General features: G+C 51.1%; 1 protein-coding gene across 6 annotated transcripts in view; it reads left to right on the top strand.

The window, feature by feature from the left end:
• The window catches only part of ATXN7L1 (ataxin 7 like 1), a gene marked incomplete at both ends in the record, with an annotated part of 238,488 nt that overhangs the window by 188,819 nt on the left and 33,201 nt on the right, over window positions 1-16,468 (top strand). For 5 of the 6 annotated variants that reach the window (XM_082662506.1, XM_082662509.1, XM_082662508.1 and 2 more), the window contains one exon: window positions 13,319-13,602. In XM_082662506.1, the coding sequence (XP_082518632.1) occupies window positions 13,319-13,602 (284 nt within the window). Of the gene's footprint in view, window positions 1-13,285; window positions 13,603-16,468 lie in introns of all 6 variants that reach the window. The other variant, XM_082662504.1, reaches the window with a different exon arrangement.

The following is a 16,468-nucleotide window of genomic DNA, read 5'->3' as shown; positions in this document are numbered from 1 at the left end:
TAGAATTGTTTAGACTGGCACTGTCCAATCACATGTAATGTGCACCACACATGTAATTTAAAATTTTCTAGTAGCCACGCTGGAAAACGTGATCAGAAACAAGTGAAATTAATTTTGAGCAATATGTTTTATTAAATCTAATATAACCACAGTATTATTTCAATATATAATCAATGAGATAGGTTCTTTTTTTTTTTCTTATGTTTCAAAATCCTGTGTGTGTTTTATACTTAACTGCACATCTCAACTTGGATACTAAATTATCACTGGAAATACTTGATCCATACTTAGACTTCATTAAAAAGAAAAAAAACAGCAATTATAAAATAGATTTGCATACTAAGTTGTTCCAAAACATACTTAAAACATTTTCTTATAACTGAATCAAGTACCTATTTTTAAATTGTAATGAATTAAAATTAAATAAAAATTAAAGTTCAGATCCTCAGCCACATCTTACGTGCTCAGTAGCCACACATGGCTAGTGGCTCTTGTATCAGACAGCACAAATCTGGACACCTGGGCCAGGTGAACCCTCTGGTTCTTTGATTCACAGGTGTGTGAAGGTGGCTCCTTGGGTCTCTTTAATGCTGTCCTCCCCTCAGGAGTTGCTAAATTCCAAGGGGGAAGGAACTCTCTGCTTTCTCACATTAGCCTGCTGCTGCCAGGGGTTTGGTGGGGGCAGACCCAGAGGACCCAGTTTGGCCATGTAGAGAATCCCCTGCCCAAACTCTGTTCCCTGCTTCGAGGAGCTCTGCATCTAAAGGCCAAAGCATAAGCCTTGCCTGCAGGTGGTGGGTCATGGCCTTTAGATGAGATTAACAGCAGGTTAGCAACACGCCCTTTTCCAAGTAGCTCAAATTCACGTGTCCGGCCATAAAACACCGCTCCTAAGTTCAGGCCCACCTCCTGCCGTCTCACATAAGGTTAAATGGTCCGTGGATTTGTTGTTTTCTCCCTTCTGTGCCTGGAGAGGTTAAAAAGTAACTGCATTAGAACAAAGTGGGGAAACAGGGCATCCCTGTGCTACCAGCCTTGTCCCCTGCAGATCTGCCTAGCAGCGCCCACGGTTCGCCCAGCTCCCAGGCTCTCGGAGCCCTTTTGCACTAATTCACCATCCTGCCCGTGGGGACCACCCCTGGGGGAGCCAGAGGCCAGAGAATACCCTGCCCGAAGCCCATGGAGCCCGTAAAGGTGGAGGGAGGTGGGTAAGACTTCCCAGGTGGAAGTCAAGAGGGAATTAGGACTGGCTCTTTCTGAGCTCAGACGAGGGTCTCAGGCTTTTCTTATGAGTCGCTGCTCATCCAGAGAACCAGCTCCTTACACGGGGTCTGCATCAGCCGGTCTGACTTTCCCACCTGCTGCCGCTTCAGGCACCCTGGTCCAGCGCGGTGGGAGATGGGGGAGCTCAAATCCGCCAAGCTACTGATGTGGGCGGGAGCAGGGAGGAGGTTTTCCTCCCCCTGCGTGACTTGCTGCCTTCTCTTTAGGCCGTATCAGCCCACTGTGTGCTGAATGCTACATGTGCTCAGCTATTAAAAATGCAGAAGATGAGCCTGCTTCTCCAGAAGGAAAATGAACCAGAGCAAGAGACAAATCAGCAAGCTCCCGGGTCTCCTTGCTAGTGCCCGGCGGCGGGTGGAGGAGGGCCCCCCCTTCTCACAGAGGCAGGGCTCCTGTGGGTGTTCAGGGTGGGAGGCGTGTGCTCCTGGGCAGCGGAGCCTGTGCGGTAGGAGCGCTCTGGAAGCTCTCCCGCCGCTTTATGGAGAAGGAAGTGATAACTGCGAGGCCCCGTGGGAGAGACGAGGCTGGCTTATGGCTCTTGCCTGGGGTGGGCTTGAACTGGGGGCAAGACCACGGCTCAGTATCGATGGCTCCCACAGGACGTAGGGAGGAACCTCAGGACTTTGGCTGAGGCTGGAAAATTCTAGAGACCCAAAGGGCTGCAGCAGACCCTCCAGGTGACCTCACCACTCTGACCACCCCAGATCCCTCAGCAGGGTTCTTGCAGTGCCCCTGCCATGCCTAGTATTCTTCAGTGGCCCTCCGTTGTTTGCCACAGAAGCTTAACCCCTTTGGAGGTAGATATATGATCTGGCATTTCCCACTTGTCCAACGGCTACTGCCAATGTTTTAACCCCTTCATTTCATTTTCCAGGTGTCCCGATCTCATTGTAGCTCCTCGTGTGCTGTTTCCCCTACCAGGAGCAGCCTCCTTGCCTGTCCCTACACATACTTAAAATCTCTGCATCGGGCTTCCCTGGTGGCGCAGTGGTTGAGAGTCTGCCTGCCAATGCAGGGGATACAGGTTCGTGCCCCAGTCTGGGAAGATCCCACATGCCGTGGAGCAGCTGGGCCCGTGAGCCGTGGCCTCTGAGCCTGTGCTCCGCAACGGGAGAGGCCAAAACAGTGAGAGGCCCACGTACCGCAAAAAAAAAAAAAAAAATCTCTGCATGAGCATCACTTCCTCCATGAAGCCTTCCTGGGCTTTTTATACAGACTGAGATGCTCCTTCTTCTAAGCTCCCATTAACACTCAAGATACCACTATAACATGTACCATCATACATGGTACTTGTTTGCATCTCTATCCTCCCCTGCCCTCTCCTGCATGCCCATTTTTTAGCATGGAAAAATGTCCAGTGTCCAGCAGATATTTCATAAACGAATGTACGATGAGTGAGTGAACGAAGGAAGGGGTCTGTGAAGTACAACTGCTCCTTCTTCTTCCTCACAGAGATGCTAAAGGAAGCAACAGGTATAAATAATGATTTTTTGAGTTCTCGAGGAGAAATCAGGGTGCCATTTTCCATCATGAAATTCTTTTTCTCCGTTACAATTTATTAGAGTTCGGAAGAGAGAACTAGGTCCTGGGTGATAAAAAGGAAAAACCCTCTGTGCTCTGGCAAGAAGGGAAAGGTATTTTCTTTTCAATTAGAGGCAGCAGTTACAGTCATGACCATAGCACAGCCTCTGCGTGTCGTGTCCCAGGATGCGCTTGACCATATGAGGAAAACCCCGGGCAGAAGGGAAGTGAGGAGGTGGTATGGCGTTCCACAGAAGTCCCTCCCTGGACTCCCACTTACAGATCCAGCCCCTCACACACGAGATGAGGGGGGCACATTCGGAGGGCAGTTTTTGCCCCTAGTGGTACAGGCGTGGGTATCAAGGGAGATGGAATGGGGCAGAGGCTGAGGGAGGGAGGGTGGGTGGACTGAAGGAGCAGTCCGAGGTTACCATGATGAGCCACAGGATAGAAAGGGCAGGTGGGTGCGAGGATGGAAGGGAGGCAGGTTAGGATATTCAGGCATCCAGAGGGGATAATGTCCCTGCCGGGACAGGGAGGCATCTGGAGCTTAAGCCTCTAAGTGCTGCCTGTTCCCTGAGTTTCAGAAGAACAATGGACAGCTCCTTGGGTGTAAACTCAGCTGACCTTGTCAAGTCACAGAAGTGCTCAAAAATAGAGACCAGAGTCTAAGGAAGGAAAATACAGGCTGTGACAGCTGGGGAGAGAAAGGAGGTGGCATGACTGGAGAGAGTCTGAGCCCTGAAGCCATGGTCCTTCATATCTGCAGAGCACATTGTAATTTCTAGATGCCTTCGTAGCCCCACTCCCTTTTTTTTTCGGTTTCTTTTTGTTTCTTTGTTTGTTTTTTGTTGTTGTTTTTTGGCAGCACCGGGAGACTTGTGGGATCTTAGTTCCCCAACCAGGGATCGAACCCAGGCCCCCAGCAGTGAGAGCGCGGAGTCCTAACCACCGGACCGCCAGGGAAATCCCAATAGCCCCACTCCCTTTTGCGCCTCAAGGCTGCTCGGTGATGAGATGAGGAAACAGATCTCCCTGAGGTGGCACACACAGCTGGACAGGGGTGGAGCGGGGGCTGTGATAAAGATCCTCGCCCTTAGAGCTCCCTGAAGTTCAACCCCTTTCTCGCCCTTCACTTTGCTGGACGAATGCCCTGGGTCAACCTTTCTAAGCCTCAGGTTCCTCATCTATAAATTAAGGGTGAGGAGGAAACACGACCTCCTGTGTGGGCGCAGCCTACCGCCCAGCGCCTGGCAGTGCTCAGTGTGTGCATGGCAAGGGCGTGTGAGAGGCATGAGGGATGGGGGGAGGTCGACAACACCCCTGCAGTGTTGTCGTCGCCATGGCTCCTCTACCAAGAAGAGAGACAGCTGCAGGCTGGTCCTTTCCTCAAGCATTTGTGCTGCTAGAGAGCTGCTTTGCTTCGTATTGTGTTATGTGATTTAACCTTCACTGCAAACATTGACTCAGTCATCAAACACTGATTGAGCCTAAGTGCTAAATAGTATGTATGTCGCTGGGATAACTCCAGAGTGATGTATGCACTTGGTCCAGCTCCCCGCCCTCAGGTAGTTCACGGCCTGGCCGGGCCACAGAGTCTTAGAACTAAAACCTTGCTCTTTGTTGTGATAAGTGTGGCAGAAAGACCAAGGAAGGCACAGCCAGCACTGAGGGAGGGGAGGACCCGTCATCCGGATCAGGGCAGACGGGGGCGTGTTCACCCTGAGGAGGGAGGCGGCACGGCAGCAGAAGGAACTGCCCACCCACGCAAAGGCCCAGAGCCAGGCGAACGGACACAGTGTGCCAGGAGCTAGAGTCCCGCGAGGCGCTGGGAGAAGGTGCCCGGGGCGGGAACCGTCGGGGACCAGCTGTGAGGTTGGACTTGGTCCCCTGGGCAGTGGGGAGCCCACAAAGTCTTCTAAGCAGCAGGATAGCAGGGTCGGATTTGCACTGGTGGAGATGGATTGAGCACAGAGAGAGGCTGGATGATGATGGGATTTCGATACAGGTTCAGGCAAGCCGTGATGACGGTGAGCACGAGGCCTGAAGTGGTGACGCAGAAAGGGTGACACCGTGGGGGAAGGTCTCCAACTGGATGGTGATGTTGCTAACGCAGAGCTTTTTAAAAACGCAAAGTGTATTTAATTCGGGGCAAAGCATTTCCTGAGTCTGCTGGAGGGCTTGGCCTCCTGGATGGAGGTGGCTTGGGTGCGGGGCTGCCTGCCCAGTTCTGGATTCCAATACGGAGAAGGAGGAAGAGGTCGAGAGGAAAGATGCTTCCTGGGGAAGTGGCCCTGTGAAAGAAGCTGGGAGCAGAGGCTCGGGCGCTGACGGCAGCCAGGGATGCTGTGCTCAGAACAAGCTTCCTGAAAGCAAAAGCTGAGGGCCTGAGCCCCGGTCCCGGTTCCCTGCCTTCCCTGGCAGGGGGATGGAACATGTTCTGTGAGGGTCCCGTCTCTCCCTCTGGGGCGGTGTTGGCTGCAGGGTTTGAGGGAGGCAGTGAACGTGCTGGCTGCGCGGGCTCTGGAAGGCGAGGGGTAGGCCCGGCAGGCAGGGCAGCTTGTAGCTCCAGCAGCGGGAGCCGATGACCTCTGGTGGCTGCAGGCGGGAGCGCGCCCACTCGCAACTCCTGAGCCGAGTCTGGACTGGGCCGGCGCTGGGGGCTCCGTTCTGCCCTGCACCATCTCTCTCTCCAGAATCCACTTGCTTCCTGATCTCCTTCATCTGAAATCCTGCCCTGAAAGGCCCTTGATACCGTTTATGCCTTGATGAGAATTTCACTGGGTACTCATTTTCATTGTGAGGCTTTTCGTTCTCACATGTAGAAGGAAAGGCACTGAGCAGGTATGGTTGGTTTGGTCTGGGCTTGTCTTAAATTCCACCCGGACTCACTGCCCGGGGCTGCACCCCTGCAGGCAGGCTGGTCCCCAGTGCACTCCGGAGACAGCCTGTCCAGCTTCATGTACCCTCTACTGTGCCAGGACTCTGTTTTCCCTTCGTTATCTTCCTCTCTCCTCTGGCTTGCTGATTTTTCCCACGATCTTGGGGTATTATGACTCCCCAGGAATGTCAGGGCATTTAGTGCCCATTGATCTTTCATTGGGTTTGGAGACCACCTTCTGAGCTCCGTGCCTTGGGAAGCCCTGATTAACAGAAGTGTCGGAGACACTAAACAGAGGCTGATGCTGGAACTTCCTGCTTCCAGGGAACGTGAAGGAGCCTAGAAGGGGGCACATAGAGTTCTTCTTCCAGAAGCCGTCTTAGGGCCAGCAAGAACCCCCATTGCCTCACACAGGTCAGGGTTGCAGGAGACTACATGTTCGTGTGAGAGGAGGCTGGAGTTCCTCTCACTCTTCTAGAATGTGTATGCAGGTGGGAGCTTTCACCACTAGTCCAGGCTTGGGCAGTGACTAGGAGACTAGAGATAGAGAAGCAGGTGGGATTGTGAAGTAGGGCTGAGGGCTCCTGGAAAGGGATTGAGGCTGAAAAGGCTTCTTACTCGGCTCTGTCTTTCCCCTTCTGCACCCCCAGGAAGTGGTCCTCTACTCTGGGTAAATATGGACGGCCATCTGCTCCCACCCATCTTCCACTTATGCCCCCCACATCCTCTTCCACCCCTCCCCCCATCATGGGACCAGAAGGGCTAAGAGGACAAAAAGTTCTGATGGTGACAGTGACTTGCACCCCAGAAGCATCAGGGGCAGTAGGGAGAGGGGACGGCGTGATCCTCTCCCCCTTTTTGTTTTTGCTACAATTTATTGAGGGCCAACTATGTACCCAAGCACCATGCTAAGCACTGTATATGTATTATCTCTGTTAATCACTTCAAATATCTGTCGTGACCTTCATTTTACTGATAAGGAAACTGAAGCCAGAGTAGTGAAATTCTGAGATGAGCCAGGCAGGGCAGCCTCACATGCCTGCCTGGGCTTTGCGCTGCGAGGCCATCCTGCCGAGGTGAGGTGGAACAGAGGCCAGCGCTCATCCACTTGCCAGGCTGACCGCCATCTTTGTTTTGTTTTGTTTTGTTTTGCGGTACGCTGGCCTCTCAGCGCTGTGGCCTCTCCCGTTGCGGAGCACAGGCTCCGGACGCGCAGGCTCAGCGGCCATGGCTCACGGGCCCAGCCGCTCCGTGGCATGCGGTATCTTCCGGGACCGGGGCACGAACCTGTGTCCCCTGCATTGGCAGGCGGACTCTCAACCACTGCGCCACCAGGGAAGCCCTGACCGCCATCTTTTAATTCCCACAGAAGTCAGATGGCTTGCCCACCATAATGCATCTAGCAATAGAAAAGGCAGGATTTGGATCTAGGTCTGTCTGATTTCAAAGCCTGTATTCCTAACCATTATCCTAAGTTATCTTGCAACACCGTCCACATTCTATGACCTTACCAGAACAATGACAAGGCACAGACCCCCAGCTCAGCCCTACTCGTTCTCCCTGATTTGATCCTTCTTGCCTCTGGCCACGTTTACAATTTGTCAGCGTCAGCTTGTTCATTTCTCCCTGCCTCCTAAGGGAAAGTCCCACATCATTCTTCCCAGCAACTAACCGCCTCTTCCCGCAATTGATGGATGAGATCTTGACCTATCACCCAAGTCACTGATGAATCTTCTTGACACGCTTTAATCTTCTTGGCCAGCGATGGGCCCCTGCGAGCTCCTGTGGGTACGACTCTGGGCTGGCACGAGACGCTGCTAACCAATCTTTTTTTGCCTCAGCTGCCAGGGCCGCTCACCCCCAGTAGCTGTGTGGTCTAACCACATTTTGCCAGCTTGCTGAGGGTGTGTTATGTGGGAGGGCATCCAAAACTGTGCAAAGGCCAGGAGAGATTATGCGTGGTGCTTCCTCTCTGCCCACCAGGCCTGACACTCAGCCACAGAATGTTAATCTGGCAGGTTTCCTTATTTCCCGTGCTCGGTGGTTGATTACCCTGTTTACGGTTTGCTTCAGGTGTGGACAAATTGGCTTTCTGAAAGTTTTCCCAAACGTTTTCCAGATTGAAAAAAATACTATGCATTCATTCGTCAGGATTTATATAGCACTTCCTGTGTCTGTTGTACCAAAATAGGACTTTGCAGCTCTGTTATTTAGGCTGATTCTTAGGGATTGCCTGACTCCCAGACTTCAAGCATGTCCCAAGCATTCCTTCAATTTAAAGAATCTAAATTTGACTTAATGGCCTGATAGCAGCCCCCAAAATGCATCCAAGAGAGCCAAGTAGAATTCCTTCTCTGAGGACCTTTTAAAATAAGGTCAATTCCTTTTGCTTTGGGAGGACTTACCTACTATTCCTTCTTGGAAGGCAAGAGGCTGGGTGAGATGACCCTTTCAAGGGTCAGCCAGTGAGTCAGAGATCCTCAGAATTCTGCCCGACCAGAAACACAGGCTCATGGGCCTTAGTGGAAGGAACTGGTGGGAAGAAATCAGACAGCTGAGAACTCTCATCAGACATGTAGCCCACAGCACAAATACCATATGTCTTCAGGCTCCTGCCTGTGAACTCCATCTTTCCCCTGTGCTGCTAAGTGGAACAGGGCTGGCGATGATTTCTGCAGGCCTAAAGATTTTCTGGACCATTCTTTTAAGGCTTATCTGTTGATGATGGAAGGATAAATCATGATCGCCAGGAAAGCAGAGCTGGTGGGAGAGCAGCTTGTCCCGCAACACGTTGGTGGCCCTCGAAACCACACCATAAGATTCTCCACCTCTGCTCTTTTGCAGACATCACTGGGCGGGGAGGGGAATCTACCTGGTGCCAGGAGAACCATTTTTCTTAAAGCCAGAGGACTCTCCTTGGTCCAGAAAGGTAAATTCAGACAGGCCAAGCACCCAGGAAGGAGACGCCGGCAGCCGAAGCAGCATAAAGAAGCAAGGTAGATCCAGCAAGGAAGATGAGGGGGGACTGTTCTCGGCTGTGGGATCCCTTCTGGGGACCCGGGACAGAGGCGCAAAGACAACAAGGAGATAAGTGCTCCCAGTGTATTAGACACAGCAGGGGCACAAGCTGCAGCCCTGGGCTCCCTGAGAGAGTTCCTCCCAAGCAGACAAAACAGGCATTATGAAAGCAGCAGGAAGAGTGGGGACACGTCTTTCCCTTTCAAACCTTGTTTCTCAAAGAAAGGACAATAGTGAGTTGATAAATGCAACTAATTGTGAGACCTCGGTGAGTGTGTAAGTGCATCCCTTAAGATTGAAAGGCAAGGAACTCGAGGGGCTTTTGTTAAACTTAGGGGGAACTAAGCAAAGAGGCTAATAAATTGCTTAGTTAGTAATCTGGGTGTTGCCCTTTCTCCACCCCTCCCAGCTCCCAGCAGCACATGGAGGTGCTGGGGCTCCTGTGACTTGACACAAAGTGGGAGATGCTCAAACTGTGACAGCAGGGGTCAGAATCTTTTGGCTTCTTTCCAAATGGAAAAAAAATGAGCCTGTTATTCAGGGTCTGCTGCCCGGGCTAGAACACTCTACTTATTGGCTGAGAGAGGTGATGGCAGAGGAGGGAGGGGAGTGGGGAAAGGGACAATGGGAGAAAGGAGAAGGCAGTCCTGAGATGATGGTGTTAGGGCAGCTGCCCTCCCTCTCACATGCGGGGGTCTGTATGTAAGTGAAACGGGACCTGGGGCTCTCAGTAGTGTCTTATGTTAGCCAGGGCTGAAAAAGATCAAACCTCTGGGATTGGCTTTCCAAATCCTGTGGTACCTTCTTGCGATCATTTGTTCCTTGTTCATCTGTTTGGGATCTGGGGACTGTTGCCAATAGTAGTGAAGAAAGGAGACTAAATTGTCTCAGCTGGACCAGTGGCTGACATTTATGCTGGGGAATGAGGGTGGTAAGATTAACTAGGAAAGTCTTTCTGTGTCTGTCTCTCTCTCTCTCTGTGTCTCTGTCTCTCTCTCTCTCTCTCTCATTTCCCCCGAGGATGTGTTTGACCCTTGCTACTATCACTGAGCTTCCTGCTTCCCTGTCTTCTCTTAACACCCAGCAGAAGTACCTTCTCAGTGCAGGCCACAAGCAGGTTGCCTTAGAGGGAAAGCCCAAAGCCTTTGGGGGAAAGAAAGGATGCTAAAGAAAAAAGGATCAGGGCTTCCCTGGTGGCGCAGTGGTTGAGAGTCCGCCTGCCGATGCAGGGGACACGGGTTTGTGCCCCGGTCCGGGAAGATCCTACATGCCGTGGAGCGGCTGGGCCCGTGAGCCATGGCCGCTGAGCCTGTGCGTCCGGAGCCTGTGCTCCGCAGCGGGAGAGGCCGCAACAGTGAGAGGCCCGCGTACCGCAAAAAAAAAAAGAAAGAAAGAAAGAAAAAAGGATCAGAGATGGTCCGCAGTCTGTCCTTCTGTCTGTCTGTAGCCCTTCTCCCTTAGCTAGTGGACACCCTTAGAATTCCCACCCCAGCAACTCAATCTTGCTTCTCTTCCCACTGCCAAGTGGCTGCTTACCTGGCTTCACGGGTGTTTTTTTACTCCGTGGCTCCGCCCCTCACCTGGTCTTTGGAGCCCTTTGAAACATTCTTTCCTTAACACCCCCCCATTCCAATCCAAGAGGACCACACATCAGCCTTCCCTTCTTGTTTCTGATGCACTTGAGTCCCACATCCTGTCTCTGGGCACTGGGATTGAAGTCCAGCTGGAGTTACGGAAGCGTTGGCAGTAGAGGCTGTGAGTGGACCACGCTCAAGTAGTGGAGAAAATCCCAAATTAGGAGATCAGTCAGTCACACATATTCGCTGGCTTGGCTCAAGCTCAGTCACTAACACGCAGTCAGGAAGAAGCATGACCATCAAAGAGGTGAGTCACGTGGCACTGTTCCAGCGGCTGGACCTGCTGCACCTGTGCTCTCGTAGCTGCCTTAAGGGACTTGCTGGAGCTGGACCGTGACTTCAGGGGGGGAAACGCTGGCTGTACTGTGAGCATCTGAGGACCACTTGACTCGGTTTTTAAATTTATTTCATTTGGTCTAATTGCTCTGGATCATTCTATCCCAACATCATATCTCTGTCTGCTAAGCTCATGAGTACTCAGCACGCAACTCAGACCGGCTCATGGGACAAGAGCTGGATCTGGAGCGTGAAGGTCCTAATTTCCTTTCCTGAACTCACTTGGCTTCACAAGGAACTATATGAGGGGAGGCCACACACGTGCTAGAGAATCTTCTCACCTGGCTGCTAGTCCACGTGTTCACATCAGCACTTGAAGTTTAACTTTTTTGTAAAGAAAGAAAAGTCTGCAGGTCAAAACAAGAGTGACAGATAAATCAACAAGAGTTTTTTAAGCAGGCTCTTATGTATTTTTAAAGTTAGGATATTGAAGTATAAGTTACATGAGTTTGTAATTTGTGGGATTTTTTTTTTTTTGGTTTGTACATTAAAATTTTTTTTTTTAACTATAGTAAAATACACGTAACAAAATTTCCCATGTTAACCATGTTTAAAGTACAGTTTAGGAGTATTAAGTACATTCACATTGTTGTGCAGCCGATCTTCAGGACTCTTCAGCTTGCATAACTGCAACTCGATACCCGCTAAACAGTATCGCTAAACTGGATACTCCCCTGCAACCACCAGTCTCCTTTCTGTCTCTATGAACTTGACCCCTCTAGGTGCCTCATACGAGTGGAATCATACAGTATTCACCTTTTTCTGACTTGCCTATTTCACTTAACATAATGTCCTCAGTGTTTATCCATGTGTCAGAACTTCCTTCCTTTTTAAGGCTGAATAATATTTCATTGTATATATATACCACATTTTGTTTATCCATTTATCCATCAGTGGACATTTAGGTTGCTTCCACCTTTTGGCCACTGTAAATAATGCTATGAACAAAGTGTACAAATATCTCTTAGCGACTCTGGTTTCTATCATTTGTGTCTTTTAAAATTGAGTGAAGGAATGAGCCTGGACGTATTCCATATCCCATGGCTTTGCATTTTTTACCATTTGGAAGAAATCAGGAATGCAGCACTAATTTCACCAGGTAATATCTTTGCAGCTTCTCAGTGTGCTGACTTTTCAAGGGCTTCTTGTGCTCTTCTTTAGCGATAGGGGAGTGCTTTGAGAATTGCCATTAACTAGAAAGTAGCAGCAGTGCAGCTATATCTCGGTGATTGAAACACTCATCAAAGGCTGAACTGTCAGTGACTTGGTGTCTAACTAAAAACCACTGTTCCAGTTTCCCCTCACGTGGGGCTTGAAGTCCCACCCCACGCTTCCCCGGGCCAAGAAAGCACATGGTCCTGGGGTGAAGTCTCATGTCTGGGAGCATTGTGCTCCACTACTGAGTGCCCTTCTCACTGGCAAAGGCTTATAAATAACATGTGGGATCCTGTTCCACAGTCAGCAAAGGGGCAGGGGCTGAGGGGTTGCTGAAATAATTTCATGAACAAATTGATCAAAGAAATGATCTGTGAATGAATCTTAGGGAAGGGAGAGCGGCCAGCCATGTGGGCACATAAGACTCCTCACCTGCAAAACCAGCCTGTCTTTCATGTCCTGCATTGTCTGCAGGCATGTCTAAGCCCTCTTCTAGACCATTTGGCATTCAGATAGCTCAGTCGCCTTCACTCTCAGCTCAGAAATGACTTGGGGGGCTGAAGTTGTTCCCATTCTGCCCCCCTGCAAGGAGGAAAGGGAATCTAGTTCAGGAACCAAAACAAAGCCTTTTCATCTCATCTCATCTTTTCAGACCCCAAGACAGAGTTCTCCACCGCCCCCCAGACACAGGGTCATCCAGCATGAAATGCACAGAAATCAGATGCATATCGGTTGCAGGAGAAATGGCAGGGAAGTGGGGCTAAGGTGACAGACTCTGAAGAGCAAACACATACACCTTTGTGCTCTGTCTTCTTAAAATTCATCCTCTCACCTGCCAGCCTTGAGAATTGCCTATTTACATAACTCGCTGCCTAAAATGGAATATTAGATAATGTTCCATGGCGGCTCACTCAGTTTGAGCCCATCCCCGGGATGTGAGTGATCCAGAAGTCCTCTGACAGTGCAGAGCGTGGCACGCTGGCCCGCAGCCATGCCTCCGTGTTGTGTGAGCTCCGAGCTAAACAGATGTCAGGCCCGATCGCCTGGGTGGGAGACCAGCCGAGCGGCGGGGGGGAGGGGGCGTGATTCAGCACGCGGCTCCGTGGCACAACGGCCTTCGTGGACAGACAGCATCGCCTCCTGAGCTTCACAGCAGGCGCCTTGTTCTGCCCAAGGTGCTGTCTCAGAGACCGCCGACTAAAGGGACTGAGAAAGGGGGAGCTGCAGGATCTACGGGGACAACCGGTCCAGGAGGTAATCAGTTCTGATGCCATCCCTGGCGCTGCGCCAGCCTCACACCCGCTCTTGGTCCTTTCCAAGGCGTGCATCTCCCTCCCATCAGAACTGGAATCCTGCTGCTCTCGTAGAGGAGGGGTATAAATAAGTGATAAGGAAGTGTCCTGATAATGATAAGCAGGCATATCTTCTCCGCAGACCAGATGAATCAAAGAAGGCAATTGTGTGTGTTTGTTCATTTATTTTTCAGTGTTCCGGTTCCCGTAGTCAGTTTAGAGAAAATTCCTAACCTAGTGAAGGCAGATGGTGCCAATGTCAAAATGAACTCTGCAACCACTACTGCGGTCACTTTCTGCTCCACCTCATCCTCTGCCGTCTCCACCCCACCTGTCATTAAGCCGGTCTTGATGTCCAAGTCAGTGCCACCTTCCCCAGAGAAGATCTTAAATGGCAAAGGAATTTTGTCTGCCACCATAGACAAGAAACACCAAAATGGCACCAAAAACAACAACAAGCCTTACAGGAGACTTTCAGGTACGTGTCTGTGTCCTTCGAGTCTGGCTCGTGATCAGATTGCAGTCGAGTTGCGTCCAGAACGAGGGAGCGATGCTTTCTTATCATAGAGCAGGTCTGTTTCGTTTTAAGGGAGACACGGAGTTTACCTGCCAACAGGAACCTCCCCCGCCCCTAAAAATACAGGGGAGAACTGGTTCTCTTAATCCCGGGCCAGATGCGGTACCTCGCTCAGCCCAGCCCTGAGCAGCAGTTACCTTAGTGACCCCAAGGCAGGAGGCTCTGCAACCCCTCAGCAGTCTGTGGATTCGGAGGGTCTTGTCCTCACACTGACAGGCCGAACTGCCCCTGGGTTCCGGAAAGCTGAGTCGGGCAATCCACCGTGATATCTCCCAGTAGCTCAGGGCAGGCTTGGGACAGTCGCCTTGGTGCTGTCTGCCCATCTCCATCCTTTGGTCTCGTTGGTTTCCAGGTTGATTCTGTGGTCTGGGGCTGCAACTGCCTTTCCCACATAAGCAGATTGGAATTTCCATCTGGGAACGCTTGGACTGGCACAGCAGATGGGGTGTTGAAGGGTCTCTCTCCGATCTACTTGGTTGCCCAAGTACCTCAGGGTACCCAGAAAGGTGCACATGGCCAGTCCTTAAGACAATGGTTGCGCTTAGGGGCCCCCAAGTGGGTGATAGTTGCTTTGGGATTGTTGTAGAAGGAAATCCGGCAGTTTTACTTTCTCTAAAAGACCAAGAAAAGCTATAAACCTTATAACTTCTTCACACACTCTGGGCATTTATCAAATGTCAACCAGAAAAAACAAAATACATTTGACCCTTGAACAGCGCAGGGATTGGGGTGCCGACCCTCCACGCAGTCAAAAATCCCTGTATAATTTCTAGTTGGCCCTCCGTATCCGCAGTTCCTCTGTATTTGCGGATTCAGCCAACCTGCAATCATGTAGAACTGCAGTATGTACTATTGCAAAAGATCCGTGTGTAAGTGGACCTGCACAGTTCAAACCCACGTTGTTCATGGGTCCACCGTACAGGGTAAGCTGCCCTGTGAGAGTGAAGCTGTGTCTTCTGGTATGAGCATAATTCCTAAGCGCCCCAAGAATTGTGGGTCATTTTCATTTTGTACTTTGTGTTTATATGTGTTTCAGTTTCTCTATCTTACCTCTGTCACTTTTAAAAAGTTTACTTCTTAAAAGTACCTCAGGCCCAAAGCATTCTAATGACACAGTTATTTTACCCTGAAAATCTCTCCACGTCCTTTCCACCCGCTGTCCAGAAAGAAAGGCAGAGCCTGGTGCTCTCTTGAGGGCGGGGGCCTCACTGTGTGGACGGAGCCCCCCGCTCCTGGCTGTCTCCCTGCAGGGAAAGTTCATCTTCACTCTGCAGAGGGGGCAATCCAATAGGCCTGTCTGGGCGCAGTGAGGCCGGCTTCCTCCTCCTGGCAGAAGTATGACCATGGCTTCCAGCCGGCACCTTAATCTGAAGTTGGTCGGGCATTTTTTGTGTGTTTGGGGATTTTGCATTTTGTTGGTGGTTTTGTCTCATTGGGTCTTTTGCTATTTCTCTCTCACTTTCACATTTGGCAGCCAGCTCCTACCCCCAGCCAAACAACCTGCTCAGTTCCAGGTCAGCACGAGGGCCGGTGTGGATCTGGGCACGGGTCTGACTCCGCCAGGCCCAAGGGCAAGAACTCACACCAGGCGGCCTTCAGCCTGGCACCCAGACCCTCCTCGGTGGGCAGAGAGGGCTCGTAGGAAGCGAACATCTCCAGGCCTAGCAGTTTTCTTTCCTTAAAAATGAAGCTTAAAAAAAGGAGACAAAAGCAAAAGAAAGAGGCAGGATGCATTTTGATAGTCAACCAGGAAATCTGTCTTGGACATGAGAATGGTTTTATTGCAAACATCATCATCACCACTGTCGCAACCTCCCCACAGCTCCCAAACCTTCTTTTAAAAATAGAATGCATTCATTTATTATGGTCAGAGCTTATTCCACCAAGTTCAGGCAGTTTTTCAGGCAAGGTAACCTCTTTTTAGCTTGCAGCCATTGGAGGCCCTTAAGGAGACATTCCACCAAGTATATATACACCCCGCCGCGCGCCCATCCACCCACCCGCCAATGCTGCTGCCCGTCTCCCTGGATGCTCAGAAGAGCTATGTCATTCTGCCCTGCAGGACTCAGGTGTTTGTTGGGTGCCTTCCAGAAATGGCACAGGTCATCAAGAGGTGGAACTTTAAAGCCTGAAGGGTCCTTAAGAGATTGCCGCACATCCCCTCGTTTTCCAGGGGAGGAGAGCATTTCTGTAATCCAGAAGGGGTGAAGGATCCAAAACGGGCATAAAAAGAGCAGATTCCTTAGAAGTACCCCCAACATGAGCCGTCAGGAGTCCAGCGGGAAGGCAGGATCTGGGGAAAGCCCGCCTCCCTCAGCAGGTCCCCGAGGGACCCGGCTCGTTCCCACCTGGAGCATCAGGCCTCATTCCAGGGGCAGAGCGACTGTGACACTAACAGGCCCTGCCCTCTCTGCACCTTCAGGTTCAGTCCCAGTGTAAATCCCACACCTGGCCCTGCCCCTGCCTATATGTTCCTGAATCCGGGAAATGATTTTTCTGGCCAGCGAGGCTGCGTGGAAAGCCTCGTGCTGAGGACTTTGCAAAGCATTGAGAGAGGCAGGTCACACGGACATGTCAAGGAATAATCTCCCACTTAAATGGCTAAAACTATTAGGGAGGCAGGGCAGGAAGGGGTTGGTGACGTATTCTTGGAGCTACCCCAGGGGAAAAAGTGGCCCTTGGGCCTCAGGTGGTTCTCCCTGGTCTGCAGCCACCTCTGCCCAAAGGTACTGGGGGAATTGTTTGGAGTGAAAGTGTGAGAGCAACT

The sequence above is a fragment of the Grampus griseus genome, assembly GCF_964374135.1.
Source record: "Grampus griseus genome assembly, chromosome: 9".
In the NCBI taxonomy this organism is placed as follows: Eukaryota; Metazoa; Chordata; class Mammalia; order Artiodactyla; family Delphinidae; genus Grampus; species Grampus griseus.
Note: the sequence above shows the minus strand (reverse complement) of the source record. Positions and strands in the feature narration are given on the sequence as shown.